This window comes from Terrapene carolina, unplaced genomic scaffold, assembly GCF_002925995.2.
Source record: "Terrapene carolina triunguis isolate 2854851 unplaced genomic scaffold, T_m_triunguis-2.0 Scaffold35022, whole genome shotgun sequence".
Taxonomy (NCBI): Eukaryota; Metazoa; Chordata; order Testudines; family Emydidae; genus Terrapene; species Terrapene triunguis.
Window position 1 is genome coordinate 9,752,989 of NW_020699373.1, and position 15,959 is coordinate 9,768,947.

General features: G+C 43.7%; 1 protein-coding gene across 1 annotated transcript in view; it reads right to left on the reverse strand.

Annotated features, from left to right (window-relative positions):
- Nucleotides 1-15,959, reverse strand: part of LOC113405301 (protein shortage in chiasmata 1 ortholog-like) — a 69,815-nt gene that overhangs the window by 38,632 nt on the left and 15,224 nt on the right. Inside the window, exons 7-11 of the mRNA XM_026646362.1 lie at nt 13,658-14,110; nt 9,858-9,983; nt 7,681-7,857; nt 3,470-3,577; nt 789-976 (exon numbers count right to left, since the gene is read on the reverse strand). Of these exons, the coding sequence (XP_026502147.1) occupies nt 789-976; nt 3,470-3,577; nt 7,681-7,857; nt 9,858-9,983; nt 13,658-14,110 (1,052 nt within the window). The remainder of the gene's footprint in view (nt 1-788; nt 977-3,469; nt 3,578-7,680; nt 7,858-9,857; nt 9,984-13,657; nt 14,111-15,959) is intronic.

The following is a 15,959-nucleotide window of genomic DNA, read 5'->3' on the forward strand; positions in this document are numbered from 1 at the left end:
GCCCACCACCGCCTTAAAGGTACCTGCCAGCACAGCTGAGTTGGCATAGGAGAAATCTGTGTCTAGTAACAAGCTTGTGTAAATTACTTCACCCTTGGAGCAAGTGGGGAGGCAGCAGAGAATCCCTGGGCTATTCCTGAGGTGGTGCAGCTTCACGCCATCCTTTACTCATAAGTGTTCTAATATAGAATTTCCTGTCATAGAATCTCAGGGTTGGAAGGGACCTCAGGAGATCATCTAGCCCAACCCCCCAGAGCGGGGGGTGTCAAGTGGGGCAATTTGCCCCAAGCCCCGCAGGGGCCCCGCGAGCCCTGGCTGAGAATCCCTTTCCCAGCTAGAGGCACCTTTTTACTGGCGGCAGTCCGGGTCTTCAGCGGCATTTCAGCAGCGGGGGGCCCTTCAGTCGCTCCGGGTCTTCGGTAGCGGGTCCTTCAGTGCTGCTGAAGATGCGGAGCGACTGAAGGGCCCGCCGCAGATTCGGAGCGCCGCCCGGTGAGTATGTCCGCTCCCCCGCTTTGCCCTACGCCCTCTGAATCCTCTGGGCGGCCCTGCAACCCCCTGCTCAAAGCAGGACCAATCTCCAATTAAATCATCCAACAGATTTTTGCCCCATATCCCTAAATGGCCCCCTCAAGGATTGAACTCACAACCCTGGGTTTAACAAGCCACTGCTCAAACCACTGAGCTATCCCTCTGTCAAAAGCCAGCTCTTATTTAAGTAAGGTAGTTTTATAATTATTGCTCTAAAGTAGTTTTTATTGTTTAAAGAACTTGCTTAAATTGTTAACCTTATGATTCTCTTCATCTGTATTACTCTGCACCCACTTGAACATCTGACACCGAAGCTGTGTTATTTTGGGACTGATTTCATTCTTTTTCTGCCTGCTATACTGTACAATCTCCAGCTGCCTCCAAATATTATCCAAACAGGAACCTAAGATGCTTGTATAGATATCCTTTGCCTTGGACAAATACCCTGTTTAAAAACCAAAGCAAGGAATAATTACTTAAATTTGACATTCCAAAAACTCAGCATTGGCAAAAAGAGAAAGAAATCTTGACAATTTTCTATTTGATCTGCACATACATTTTAGTTACATATAAAGGCAACTCGCAAAGGAAAGCTGAAAATTTAGCCAAAGACAGAAATATGTGCAGAATGCTCCCACTAACCAGACTTTTGGAACCAGTTGTCATATAAATAAATCTAAAATCGGAAGTAGCATTCTGGAACTTGAGATACCAGAAAATTGAGCTGTTACACTAAGCCAGCCGAGAAGCTTCCAGGTAAATCAGGCTTTTTCTTATATGCCACATTTTCCAAAGTTTAATCTTTTAATTATTTTTTAAAAAGTGGCTTATAAGATAAATGTGACGTATCTGAGTCCCTACTAGTTGGCTCATATTATTTCAAATATTTCTGCTACCTGTAACATCCCTGTGTGATACATACTGTGAATCAACAGTAAACCTAAAGCAGGCCAAGAAATTGAGAGATAAAAATAAAATATGTATGTATATATGACTAGTTTCCACTTACTTATGTGCTGAATGCTACCACAGCCTGACTGGTGGGGACATACAGTATTTCTGTGCTTGGCTCAATTTTCAAATTTCTTTTGCAGTTCACCTTTAAATATGCTGACACCTCATAGAACTCTTAGAAAAACATTATGAGTAGAGATAGTTCTGTTTACATATTCTATATTCTGCATTCCTCTTCCCCATCATTTATTACTAGAGGCATTTCAATGAAGACACAATCGTTTTAAGAGTTAATCTGCCCCTGCTGTTATGCTCCACATGAAGTCATAACTTTGTAGAGTGTAAATTTTTCATAATAGAGATCATATATGCTCTAAATTCTGATAAACCTATGTGTGAAATTACAATAGGTAGATGTGGAAATGAATGTGTGACAAACAGGGAATTATGACTTCAGGTGTGAGATTAGGAGCAGATGAACTGTTATATCCTCATCCTTATCTGCATATTACTAAAAAATGGAATAATCTCTGAGTTTAAGGGCTACAGTTCAGCCTTTAGTCTTTGATGTAGCTTTACACAGGAGCCAAATGTGTTAAATAATATTTCACATTTGTGCTTGAACCTGCCTCACTCTTCATATCTGAAACTCAAAGGAGTAGATGGGAAACTAATTTCTTAGGTATAAATTATTCCAAATGCACAGCATAATAAACAATGCACAAAGTCTCAGAAAGTCAGCAGGGAGTTGTCTGCCTATATGTCCTTCTTATATGTTTGCCAGCTAACTCCAAGATTCACATGCAAAATTCCATGTTCAGGGAGACTGAGCAAAATCCAGACATGATGTAAGTGGGTGCAACTCCCATGGAAGTTTCTTGCCCAAACTGTGCAATGCCATAAATGGTGATATGAACTATGTGTCAGGTATTAATGGTAAAGAAATACGATTTGCATTGAACTGGCATTTAATGAGTAAAGGGTTGCCAACTTTCTAATCGCACAAACCTAAACACCCTTGCCCTGTCCCTTCTTTGAGGTCATGCCCCCACTCACTCCATCTCCTCTTCCTCTTTTGCTCGCTCTCCCCCACCCTCACTCACTTTCACCAGGCTGGGGCAGTGGGTTGGGGTGTGGGAGGGGGTGAAGGCTCCGGCTGGGGATGCGGGCTCCAGGATGGGACCAGAAATGAGGGGTTTAGAGTGTGGAAAGGGGTTCTGGGCTGGGGCTAAGGGGTTCGGAGTGCAGGAGGGGGCTCAGGGCTGGGACAGGGGGTTGGGGTGTGGGAGGGGATGAGGGGTGCAAGCTCTGGGGGGGAGTTTGGGTGTGGGAGGGGACTCAGGGCTGAGGGGTGGGAGGCAGTGAGGGGTGCTGGCTCCAGCCAGGTGGCACTTACCTCAGGAAGCTCCTGGAAGTGGCTGGCATGTCCGGCTTCTAGGTTCAGGGGCAACTAGGTGGCTCCGCGCACTGCCCCTGCCTGTGGGCACTGCCCCCACAGCTCCCATTGGCTGCGATTCCCAGCCCATGGGAGCTGTGGAGTCAGCACTAGGGGCAGGGCGCAGAGGCAGTGTGCGGAGACCCTTTGGCCGCCCCTGTGCCTAGGAACCGGACATGCCAGCCACTTCCAGGAGCCACGCGGAGCCAGGGCAGGTAGGGAGCCTGTCTTAGCCCCACTGCATTGCCAACCAGACTTTTGGCCTATTAAAATCTCCCTGATTGCTTTTAATAGTCCCCAGGAGATTGAGGCTGATTCCGGTAGACTCCCAGGCAATCCGGGAGGGTTGGCAACCCTAAATAAGAATGTAGAAATAGGCAGGCAGACAGGGGCAACTCTCAGAAGCTGTAAGTTAAGGCTTGATAAGTGTTTAGTTACACCACACAATCAAAAATATGAGCGAGGGATTGTAGAATTTCATGGTATATTAATTGTCATCCAGTGGCAATGACAATAAAGAGAGAAAACATTTTTATTGTTAAAACTAACCTAATGCTGTGTCCAAGGTACACATTAATAGGAGGTCTCGAACTGTTACCAACAGATGCACCAGAGCAGCATGTTTGAACAACAGTATCTCTTTCTCACTATTTTTACCTATACAAAGGAAAAAAAGTTAAAAAAAAAAATAAATATATATATATGGTTTGTATAGAAACCTCAGGAGCTATACTGCATACACGAAGTCATATAAAGGGTCCTGGCATCTCAGAACATTAGTCTCCCACAATGAAATATAGATATAAATATAAACACGTCATTGCTGTGGATCTCAGCAAGGCAAACACTGACTGTACATGAAGGAAAGCAGAAATTTTGCCTACCTGTTTATTTTATTTCTTTGAGCTCTTCTATACTGGTCTAAGTTATTTGGGTGATGTATCTTCTCATACAGCAGATGGAGACAGATTACTAAATCTTTTGATGACATCATGCTTCTCTATAGAAAGGTCTAACCATCTTTCTGCAATTGACTATTTCAAAGCAGTTCCCAAGAAATCAAACTGACTCCATCCTTTGATAATCAGTAAAGAACTTTAATACAGTGATAACCTGAACTTGAATTTTCCAAAGAAACTTTGCATTAAACTTTGAACCAGGGGTACTCTATTTTTTTGTCAAGGTCCAAATTTCTTGGTCAAGGTATAGTCAAGCTCCAGACTCCAGAAAAAAAAAAGATAATAAGTAAATAAAAAGATTTCAGGGTTTGTTCAAAAGCATCTGGTGGCCTGGATTTGGCCTGAGGTCTGCCTATTGACTACCCTTGCCTTGAACCATAAAGAAGACATTGTTTTTCATGGGAGATTATCTGGGCTAGTATAGAATACCTTAAAGGAAGAAAATTAACAGAGAGGAAAAATGTCCTCTTTAGTCTTCTGTACTATGCTGGATACTTGAAACCTCCCAAAGCAGCTCACATAAAGCTACAGGAGGGATGAGGATTTGACAGTCACCTACCAAACTCTCCTGTCAAAGGCTGTCTCTATGGATGCCTGCACATCTATCCTATAATGCTTGGCAAAGGTTTAAGCTGGTGCCCAGGTGTCTGTCTGCCCTACAAATCTCTATTAAAAACAGATTCCTCACTTTCTGTCCATAACAATCGTACTTTGGCCAGGTCTACACTAGCGCGGTAGTTCGACGGCTGGCAATCGAACTTCCGGGTTCGATTTATCGCGTCCGGTTTGGACGCGATAAATCGATCCCGGAAGTGCTCGCCGTCGACTGCGGTACTCCACCTCAGCGAGAGGAGTACCGCGGAGTCGACGGGGGAGCCTGCCTGCCGCGTGTGGACCGCGTCTGAACCGCGGTAAGTTCGAACTAAGGTATGTCGACTTCAGCTACGTTATTCACGTAGCTGAAATTGCGTACCTTAGATCGAATTGGGGTGTTAGTGTAGACCAGGCCTAAGTGTGCTTTAAATGTTTCTGGTAACATCTTCCCTATAATGAAGTAAGTTTTCCTGCTTAGGTTTCAGAGTCGCAGCCGTGTTAGTCTGTATCCGCAAAAAGAACAGGAGTACTTGTGGCACCGGATGAAGTGGGCTGTAGCCCACGAAAGCTTATGCTCAAATAAATTTGTTAGTCTCTAAGGTGCCACAAGTACTCCTTTCTTTTTTCCTGCTTAGTACCTTAGTCCACTTTGAGGCGGTAGCTTTGGAGTCTGATTGTTTTCTCATGTGGCCCTTGGTTCAAAATAAATAGTCTCTGTGATCCATTGACCTCTGCAAGCTGCTCTATGTAAATTTGCAGGGACCTTTGAATGTCCTGGTAATGAAGTCTTCCTTCCTTCAGATACTTTGGATTAGGGAAGATTGTGAATAAGGTAAATCTGCTATGAAGAAAAAATGCCTGAGGAATCTTAGGCTTGAATTTAGGCAGAGCTCTTGTGAAAAATCAATTACAGCTCTTTTCAAGAGAGCACTTGCAGCTTTCCCACTATTCTAGCCAAACATACTGCTGTAAGTGCCCATTGCTTGGGCGCTGTCTGGGCCCACTCATGACTGTTGTTTCTCCTTCATGACAGGTTCTGGGCCTTGGCTCTCTCAGCATCAGGCTCCCTTCTTAAAACTCAAAAGGGTACTCTGCCACTTGTTGCCTCTTCAGTGTGGGCAAGACGACCTATCTCAGGGACCAGTCTTGGGGCAGACTCTAGTTCTTTGGCGCAGACAGGGACTGCTAAATCTTCTCCAAATCTTCCCGAAAGAATAGCCTGTCTTTAAAGGGAAGGACCGGCAGCCTGGCCCTTAAGGATTGTTCCACTGCCCACTATTTTAGCCAGAGGAACCTCTTTACTGACACAGATAAGGCAATGGTTCTAGCTGTCATGTGGATTGTAGCATATCATTACAAACCAGTGAGAGAGCAGAGCCCATAAGTGGGAGCACCATGGTTAGGCTGGACCATAGTATCAGATTTCCTGGGTCCTGCTAAATTTCTGAAATCATCTGTCTTTCATAATATATAAACACCTTTGAATTAATCTTGAATTAAATTGAAGACTCTTAAGCAGGGGTGGCCAACCTGTGGCTCCGGAACCACATGCGGTTCTTCAGAAGTTAATATGCGGCTCCCAGGAGAGGGCGGTTAGGGGACAAGGAGCAGGGGGGGTTGGATGGGTCGGGGGTTCTGAGGGAGGTGGGAAGTGGGAGGGGTCAGATAGGGCAGGGGCCAGGCTGTTTGGGGAGGCACAGCCTTCCCTACCCAGCCCTCCATACAGTTTCGGAACCCCGATGTGGCCCTCGGGCCAAAAAGTTTTCCCACCCCTGCTCTAAGTTGATGGGGGAAAGTTCTCCCATGGGCTTCGTTACTCTACCTCTGCGGGAGAAGCGCTCACACTGACATAGCGCTGTCTACACAGGGAGTTAAGGTCGGTATAACTATATCGCTCAGGGGTGTGGATTTTTTACCACCGAAGTAAGTGTGTAGTGTAGACCTATTGGTCTATAAAGATGAGGGGAGGGGGCTGAACTTCAAGTGATAAACAATTGAATCAACTGAGGGCAAGTATACACTTAAAGTGCTGCATTGGTACAACTGCACCAATGCAGCTGTGCCACTGTAGCGCTTTAATGAAGATGCTCTAAGCTGACAGGAGACAGCTCTCCCGTCGGCCTAATTAACCCCAAGAGGTGGTAGCTATGTTGGTGGGAGAAGCTCTCCCGCTGACATAGCGCTGTGCACACAGTGGGTTAGGTCACTATAACTACGTTGTTCAGGGTTGTGGATTTTTCACACCCCTGAGCGATGTAGTTATATCAATATAGGTCTGTAATATAGACCAGATTGTATACAATATTACTGTATTATAACAGGCTATTGCATAAGATCTTTTATTAATATCATTGTGAATTGTATGTATTAACACCTTATAAGGAATTATGAATACTTATTAATATTACGCTTTACAGTCTGTGACCCAAATAAGCATTCATAATTCCTTATGTAGTGTTAAGACATACAACTGAATTTCTTATTTCTCTGATATGTCCAGGAGAGGGCTGGACATTGCAGAACACAAGGCCTTGGGAAAATTCGGGACTGGGAGTGTGTTGGGGCCACCTTGCTCGTTGTAATCAAGGCTGTGGAAGCCAGAGTGGGGCTGTAAGGCTGTAGACTGACTGCTGGCGTCAGAGTTTCTGAACCAGCATTGGCTGTATAGCACACAGACACTCAGGCTGTGACCTGCATGTTTGTTGCTGACTGTGAGTGTCCCAGGCTGGGAGCTACAGTAGCAAAGTATTGTGAGACACTCAGGGTTACAGGGTTAAGAGGTGACCCTTCCTGGACTGGAGTATACCCTGAACTCCATGACAGGGATATGACAAAAACAGCCACTGACCACAAAGAAAAAGACAACAAAAACATACTGGTGTTTTTCTCTGTAAATTACACATGTGGGAATGTCATTTAAACATTGCCTACAATGTATGATTAATCATGACCAACATTTCTGAAGCATGTGAAATTTAGATTTGGATTTGAATACTTTTTAGTATTCTGATATTCAGGTTATTAAAAATAACACGCCTAACTAGGACTGTATTAATGGAGACCTTTTGGAAACAAAAAAGCAGGTCTGTTACCATCAGCCCTTAAGATGGGAAACGCTTGGAAGTTTGTGAATAATTTGCCAAACTTATTGAACCGCACGTTACAAATAAAATCAATTTTATAGATGAAAAATACAATGTATTTTACCTTGTTTAAAAATATCACAGATCACTTTCTCCTGCTGTTTTAAGAAAAATCTAGTGTGATCAAATTTAACAGTGGCAAAGCTCCAATTCACTGCAGCAAGTATGCCAAGATGCATCAACTCTTTTAGAACAGGAGTGGCTGTTGCTTCTAACAGATGGTATGCCTGGCACTGGCTTTCTGGTTAATACAAACACACACAAGATAACACGATTTGGTTAAATATGCCACTGTTGGATAAAAGTCCTCAAGTGTGTTGCAAAACAAAAAAGCATTCTTTTCTTCAAGAGATCTGCAACATGAACTTCATTCTCTTCATGTTAGTAATTCTTAATAACTGCTGGATGGCTGTTTTGTAACCCCTTCTAAGGGCAGGCCTACACTTAAAACTCTCAACCGATGCAGCTGTGCCACTGTAGCACTTTAATGAAGATGCTCTAAGCCGACAGGAGACCGCTCTCCCATTGGTGTAATTAATCCACCTCCCCGAGAGGCAATAGTTATGTCTGACGCAGGGCCGGCTCTGGCTTTTTTGCCGCCTCAGGCAAAAAAGCCTCCGGCCGCCCTCCCCCCCTGCGGGGGTGGGGGAGGGTGGCCAGAGCCCCGGGGGGAGGGCGGCGAGCCCCGGCGGGGGCTCCGCTCTCCCCCCGGCGGCCAGAGCCCTGGGAGGAGTGCGGTGAGCCCCGGCGGGGGCTCCGCTCTCCCCCTGGCAGCCGGGGGGAGGGCGCCGGGGGGGAGGGCGGCCGGAGCCCTGGGAGGAGGGCGGCGCGCCCCCCGGGGGGCTCCGCTCTCCCCCCGGCGGCCGGGGGGAGGGCACCAGGGGGGAGGGCGGCCAGAGCGCCGGGGGGAGGGCAGCTACCCCGGCCGTGGCCCCGCTCTCCCCGGTGGCCGGAGCGCCGCCCCCCTCCAGGTGCCGCCCCAAGCACAAGCTTGGTGGGCTGGTGCCTGGAGCCGGCCCTGGTCTGACGGGAGAAGCTCTGTCTACACTGGAGGTTAGGTTGGTATAACTATGTTGCTCAGGAGTGTAGACCAGACCTAAGGCTTTATCTACACGTAAAAGTTAAGTCAACATAGCTATGTTGGTGTAAAAAATCCACTCCTTGACCAACGTAGCTATATCAACCCCACTGCCAGTGTAGATGTGGCTGTATTGACAAAAGAACGCTTCAGTCAATGTAGATACCATCATTTGGGGAGGTGGTATTCCGATATGAATAGAAAAAACCCTTTTGTTGGTGTAGGCTGTATCTACATTACATGGCTGTGGTGGCATAGCTGTGCCAGCACAGTCTCCATAATGTAGACATACCTTCAGATATAACTGAGTTTTCATGACATCCAAGTAGGTGACAGCAACACAGTAGTCTGAAGAACTCAAATATACTGCTGCTATTTAATTAACTGGAAGGCACGATGGGATACCTATTTCTCGATGGGATACCTAAATCTCTTGAATATCAATTTTTTCTTTTATGGGCTTAACATTACAGTTGAGTTAATCACATCATCAAGGTTAAAACTCTATTATCCCCTATGTTCAAGGGTTTATCATTTCATTTTTAAAATATCTCAAGCTGACAGGTAAGGTTGCCAGACTGGGCTGCATTTCAGTTGCGGGTCTCACTACATTTGGTCATTTATGCCCTCATAATTATTAACTAATTAGTTAATATTTGTAAAGTACTTTGAAGATGTGGAGCACTATGTAAGTTCTCATTCTCATCATCTCCAGTTCTGCATTCTTTGTCAGGATAGCTCATATACTATATTGTTTTTGCTACTCAGTGTAATTTCATTCATTCATTCATTTATTGATTAATCATTTTCTTTTTAAAGTGCTTAATATTTCCAGTAAGGAATCATAACATATTGTTAATATTTCACTCCTGTTAAATATTTGTGTTTGTCTTTAAGTTCTCAATATTGGATATAGCGTATATCTGACTGAGAAACTCTTTTAATTCTTTCACATATGATGCTACCATGGTGAAATATAGGGATTGTTATACGACAGTCTGCATGGGCATAAGGGTTCCCATATTGAATTTTTGCAGGATAAGAGCCGTAGAGAGCAGAGAATAAAATGGATATTGGTTTTGTATGGATGAATATTATTTAGTGTAAAATTGCAATATTACAAAAAAAAAAATAAACAGACCATTCAAAGCAAAATTCTATACCTGATGCTTGAATTTTGACTGAGATGCTGCCTTGATTCTCCTGTTCTGTTTTCTCTGTCAATGTAGCCTTACAAACAGCAGGACTGTCTTGTTTAAGAACTTCTGGACACACTTTAATTTCCAGTGCTAAAACGTTGGACATAGATTATATAAAATTATCATAAGACAAGTCCACGGAATAAGTAAATTTTCTAACACGTCCCTCCACTCGCTAATGAAACATTTCAAATTCAGGAGGCTCCTGTGCCACAGAAAAATAATTGTATATTTTACTTTGGAAAAAGAAAGTGAAAATATTTTATTTTTTCTTTATTTCCTCCAAGTTCCCACACTGCCTCGCTGCAGCCACATGATACATTGGTCAGATTATGTTTGCCAAAAAGTGGGTGCTGTCAGGTCTGAATGGAATCAGCCACCTCCCCTCTGAGATGGAGATCCGTATCCTGGCAAAGTTGAGAAACTGCTGGGAGCTGCTTCTATAGCCCTATTGTTTGTATAAAGGGAGATTCCTACATGAGCATTAAGGCAGGGAAACTGCTGAGTGGAAGAGCATCTGAGAGCAGGAATTCAATTGGACTAAGAAAGAGAAACTGCTCAGGGAAAGAGGGTGGAGGCTGATGGGGTCACCAGTGAGCTGGAGAGATCAGGAACACTGGAAATAGGGTAAGTAAGAGAAGGGCTGGAAACAGTTTACTTAAGAGGTCATTCTCACTCCCTTCATCTTTACTTGTAGCTGCACCTCAGCATCTATCCCTTCTGTGGTTTTTTTTTTCTCCTTCTCCAATACAAATAAGAAGTCACAAGCTATCCTAAGGGTGCCCCAGCATCTCTGTTCTCCTCGTCCTGGCAGATTCCCTCCAGCTGCTGCTGATCACATTTGGAGCTAGCAGCCCCCACTTCTTGGCAAAGTGGATTGATCCCTATGTCATACGGCTGCAGCTGTGAAAATGAGGTACTTGGGCGAAATAAAGAGGGAAAAGTAAAAAACTTTCCATCCCCCAAAGTTAAAAGTCAAAGTTCGTATTTTACTGTCCAGGAGCCTACTGAATTTTAAGTTTATTAAGGTTCAAAATTATGCTAACCAATTACTTTTACTAGTTCTCTCCTAAATACTAATTGGGTTAAATAGTACATATAACTGGTGTCTATAAAAATAACCCACAGCAGCACTGTAATTTATTGGGAGACAATAGGCCTTCAGCTAAAATTGGAACCATACTTTAGAAGGAATTGACATAAAATCTACATATGTTTGGATAGGTTAAGCATTTATCAGTCATTGTCTACAGCCAAGCTCTAAGGCCTGGTCTACACTGGCGGGGGGGGGGGGGGGGGGCGATGTAAGATACGCAACTTCAGCTACGGGAATAGCACAGCTGAAGTCGACATATCTTATTTCGACTTACCTCCCGTCCTCACGGTGCGGGACCGATGGCCGCGGCTCCCCCGTCGACTCCGCTACCGCCGCTTGCCCTGGTGGAGTTCCAGAGTCGACGGGAGCGCGTTTGGGGATCGATATATCGCGTCTAGACGAGACACGATATATCGATCCCTGATAGATCGATCGCTGATCCGGCGGGTAGTCTGGACATACCCTAAGATACAACCGCATTTGCTCCGATCCCTCAGGCAGAGACAAACACCTACAGAATCTCTATTAAGTGTTCTTAAAACTGCAGTACCCACCTGGTGAAGTGAAGAAACAGATTGACAGAGCCAGAAGGGTACCGAGAAGTCACCTATTACAAGACAAGCCCAACAAAGAAAGTAACAGAGTGCCACTAGCCGTCACCTACAGCCCCCAGCTAAAACCTCTCCAGCGCATCATCAAGGATCTACAACCTACCCTGAAGGATGATCCCTCACTCTCACAGACCTTGGGAGACAAGCCAGTCCTCGCTTACAGACAGCCCCCCAACCTGAAGCAAATACTCACCAGCAACTACACACCACACAACAAAAACACCAACCCAGGAACGAAACTCTGCTATAAACCCCGGTATCAACTCTGTCCACATATCTATTCAAGGGACACCATCATAGGACCTAACCACATCAGCCACACCGTCAGAGGCTCGTTCACCTGCACATCTACCAATGTGATATATGCCATCATGTGCCAGCAATGCCCCTCTGCCATGTACATTGACCAAACCGGACAGTCTCTATGCAAAAGAATAAATGGACACAAATCTGACATCAGGAATCATAACATTCAAAAACCCATAAGAGAACACTTCAATCTCTCTGGTCACTCAATAACAGACCTCAAAGTGGCAATTCTTCAACAAAAAAAACTTCAAAAACAGACTCCAACGTGAAGCTGCAGAACTGGAATTAATTTGCAAACTAGATACCATCAGATTAGGCCTGAATAAAGACTGGGAGTGGTTGGGTCATTACAAAACTTAAACTTAATTTCCCCAATACTAATTTCTCCCTGTTACTCACACTGTCAACTGTCTGTAATGGGCCACTCTCTTACCACTTCAAAAGTTATTTTTCCTCCCTTGATATCCTACTGATAATTGATTTATCTCGTTAGACTGACCTAACACTTGGTAAAGCACCCCCATTCTTTCATGTATTTATACCTGCTCCTGTATTTTTTACTTCATACTTCTGATGAAGTGGGTCTAGCCCACGAAAGCTTATGCCCAAATAAATTTGTTAGTCTCTAAGGTGCCACAAGGACTCCTAATTTTTTTTGTATACATTTACTTGTTTACACTATATTTAACTATGCCTCTATCCATAGTACTACTCAGAGATGCACTTCTAGTTAGAGTTCACTAGATGGTAACATAAGACCTTAGTTCACAAGTCTTGAGTTTGTACTTTTAGAACTGGGGTTATCAATTTCTCAAGATCTGCATGTGTATCAACATAAAACAATAATAAATGGTTTTATTTTTTAAATTTTATTAAAATGTCTTGCAAATAATTGTTATTTTGAAATTATGTCAGGATACAATTAAAATCCATATTAATCTGTTACATAGCACCACTTCATGCTATTATAATTAGTGCTGCAACAGTGTCTACATTACAAACTTATTTTCCAAGGGTATATATAACTCATGCATAATCTGTGTTGAAGCTCTGCTAACCAGGGTCTGGGTCCTGCAGCATTTTATTTTTTACCGTGACTCTACTCTGAAAAGTGACTGAGCTAACATTTCATTGTCTCACAATGATTTCTGTAGCAAAGATGGTTTTATAAGTAATTTTTCTTTCTAAGTGCCAGTCCTGTATACTCAGTCTGTAAGCTAAGTTTTCTTCCCGCACATCATCAGCAGTGATAACAGATCTTCAAACCATATTCTGTCTTCACAGACAACTGTTCAGCCTCATTGCATCACTGGGTTTGCACAGGTGTAACTAATTGGAATGGTTCTGCTGGGATAAGAAGAAGCAGACTGTAGTTCCCTCTTAACTGTGCTAGCTCTGCAGGACTAACAAGAGTAGTAAGCAATAGAAACTTACTTTTGTCACAAAAATCAGCAGACTAGACTCAGAACATGCCAGGGGAGCAGACAGTCTGAGTCAGAGGGTACCATTTTTACATTTTCCTTTCAGAGTGGAACCAAACTTTAATGCACACTGTCTAACAAAACAACTAAAAAGAAAAATAGAAAGTAAATACCATAGATGAAATACTGGATCTACTCAAGTCAATGGGACCAGGATTTCACCCCATGTAATTAATTATATTGACTTGAATGGAGTTATACTTGATTTACAGCAGTGTAAGAGAGCAGAATTAGACCTAAAATTACAGGACAGAATGGTTCACCTACCATCTTTCTGCCTATCCACATTATTTTTTTCCTCATTTTGGATGAACACGTGTTTAGATCTTAGCATGATAAAACTGCTCAGAAGGTCAGAATCATCATCACATTGTCTAGACTGTTCAAATGGTGGAGTCTTCTGGCTTTTTGTTGAGCTGTTTGGTTCAAAAGATACTTCTTTACAGTTAAGTGAGTCAGACAAATCTTTGTTTTTCTTTTCTTGATATAAGAAATGCATTGGTCCTTCTGTCTCACTGTGCTGTTTTTCCTGTCTTGTTAGCCATTCAACAGATGTATTTGTATCATGTATGTTAACATGAGGTGCAGCTCTCAAATGTAATGGAGAGAATGGGCTCTTCTTTTCAGGTGAGAAATGAGAATTAGTTGTTTTGTCCCAGTGACGTGCACTGACAGAAAGCAGTCCTTGGTTAGTAAGGGAACACTTCTCTTCAAGCCACTCTGAAAGATAAAATTAGTTTTCGCCATTGCAATTTTGATTACTCCTAGTAGAATCTACTGCTCTGGATAGAATATATAACCCAAGAATGTTCTTGTCCAATCCAATTGATTAGAACTCTGCAGAGTTCTTTTTTGATTTTTTTCTTCTTTCTTCCTTAGGGTATTAGAATCCACTGCTGGCATGTTTGAACTGATATGTTATTCCCAGGTAAGAAATTCCAAAGTTCAGAAAACAGAAAGCTCCAAAGCCGTTATATCAACTCTGAAGTGAAGCTATACACAATTAACTTATAGATGGTGATAGATTTAATGCAACCTAGCATGATAGTTCTATCACCAATACAGTTTGCCGTAGTGTCACTGACATTCTGAGAACTTGTTTCCCTTTCCCTTTCAACCTTGCATGAAAGAATGTAAAAGACAAGCCTGTGACAAGCTCAGAAATTAATAAAACACTAAATAAGCACAAGGTGAGTCTGCCCAGAGCAGTGGCTCCATATTAGAAGAAATCAAAGTTAAAGGTAAGAAAACTCTTACTTTTTACCTATGTTGGATCCACTGCTCTGGACAAAAATCATAACTCATGGAAAGCAAGCAGGGACCATAATCTTCTTCACCAAGTAAGGAAGGTAATAAAATAGCAAACAAATGAAAAATTGGTCACTACAACAAAAGATCAGAGGTACCTGTGGATAAAGAATAAGGACTGAGGGTGGGGTCCACAAAGTTACTTAGAAATCCAAGTCCCATTTTTAGGCACCACTGCAAAACTCCCACTAGGCTGCCACCTAACCCTGCAGGCGCCTAAACTCACAAGGCCCTTCTGGCCATGCACACTACAGCCTCACTCTCTTGGGTGCCCAGGTGCTTATCTCCTGTCTAAGCCCCAGAGCAATTAACAAACCGGGAAAAAATAGATGCTTGGCTAGTCAAGTCATGTGCAGAGTCCTGATCCAGACGGAGGCTTCTTAGCACGCATATCAGATTGGGCTCATCAGGCAAGTTCACACAAAACAGCTGGGAGTGTGGGAAGGAGGAAGAGGATCTCCCTTATAATCTCACCCATGAAGAGGGAGCCTCCTAGGTTCATTCCCACCTTCCTCCTGAGGGGGCAAAGGGATTTGAACAGGAGTCTTCCACCTCTCAGGTGATTGCCCTAGCAAGTAGACTATGGAATATTCTGATGTGAGGCTCCCTCAGTCTCTCCTTTTGAAGTTGTTCCACTTTAATTAAACAATGGAATACTTAAATATTATTTGGCTAGAGAAAGAGTTACTGACTCTATAGCCTAGTGGTTAGGACAATCACCTGAGAGGTGGCAGAAGGCAGGGGGACTTAAATTGGGGGTGTTCCACATCCTATCCACTTGGCTACAGATTGTAAGGGAGATCCTGCTCCTCCTCTTCCATTTTGTTTCAGGTCCTGCAAGCATCTTAGGTGGCTGAATGCCTATTTTCCGCCAGTTCGTGCCTTGCTAGCACAGTTAGGTGCCTCCATGCAGCCTGGATTTAAGAGCCTCTCTCTGAGAGAGGGGCAGGGCTCAGCGCACACCTCTCTGCTCAGTGTCTCCATTGGCTAGCTTAGGTGGCTCCCTGCCTTGTGTGCTGGCTTAGTAGACTGCAGTCTATGGTGCCTCTCTCCCCCAATCATTGTATAGGGACTGTAGGCACCTAACTCAGGCTTTAGGGATTGTGGTGTTCCTGTGATTTTTCTAGGATCCTGCTCCACAGAAGTGTTTAGGTTCCTAACTTCCATTGAGATGATGTTAGAATTAGAACTATGCTCTATTAGGGGACTTTCCCTCTCACTTATGTTCTCTTCTCCTCACTTTTTCCTACTTTCTTCTGTT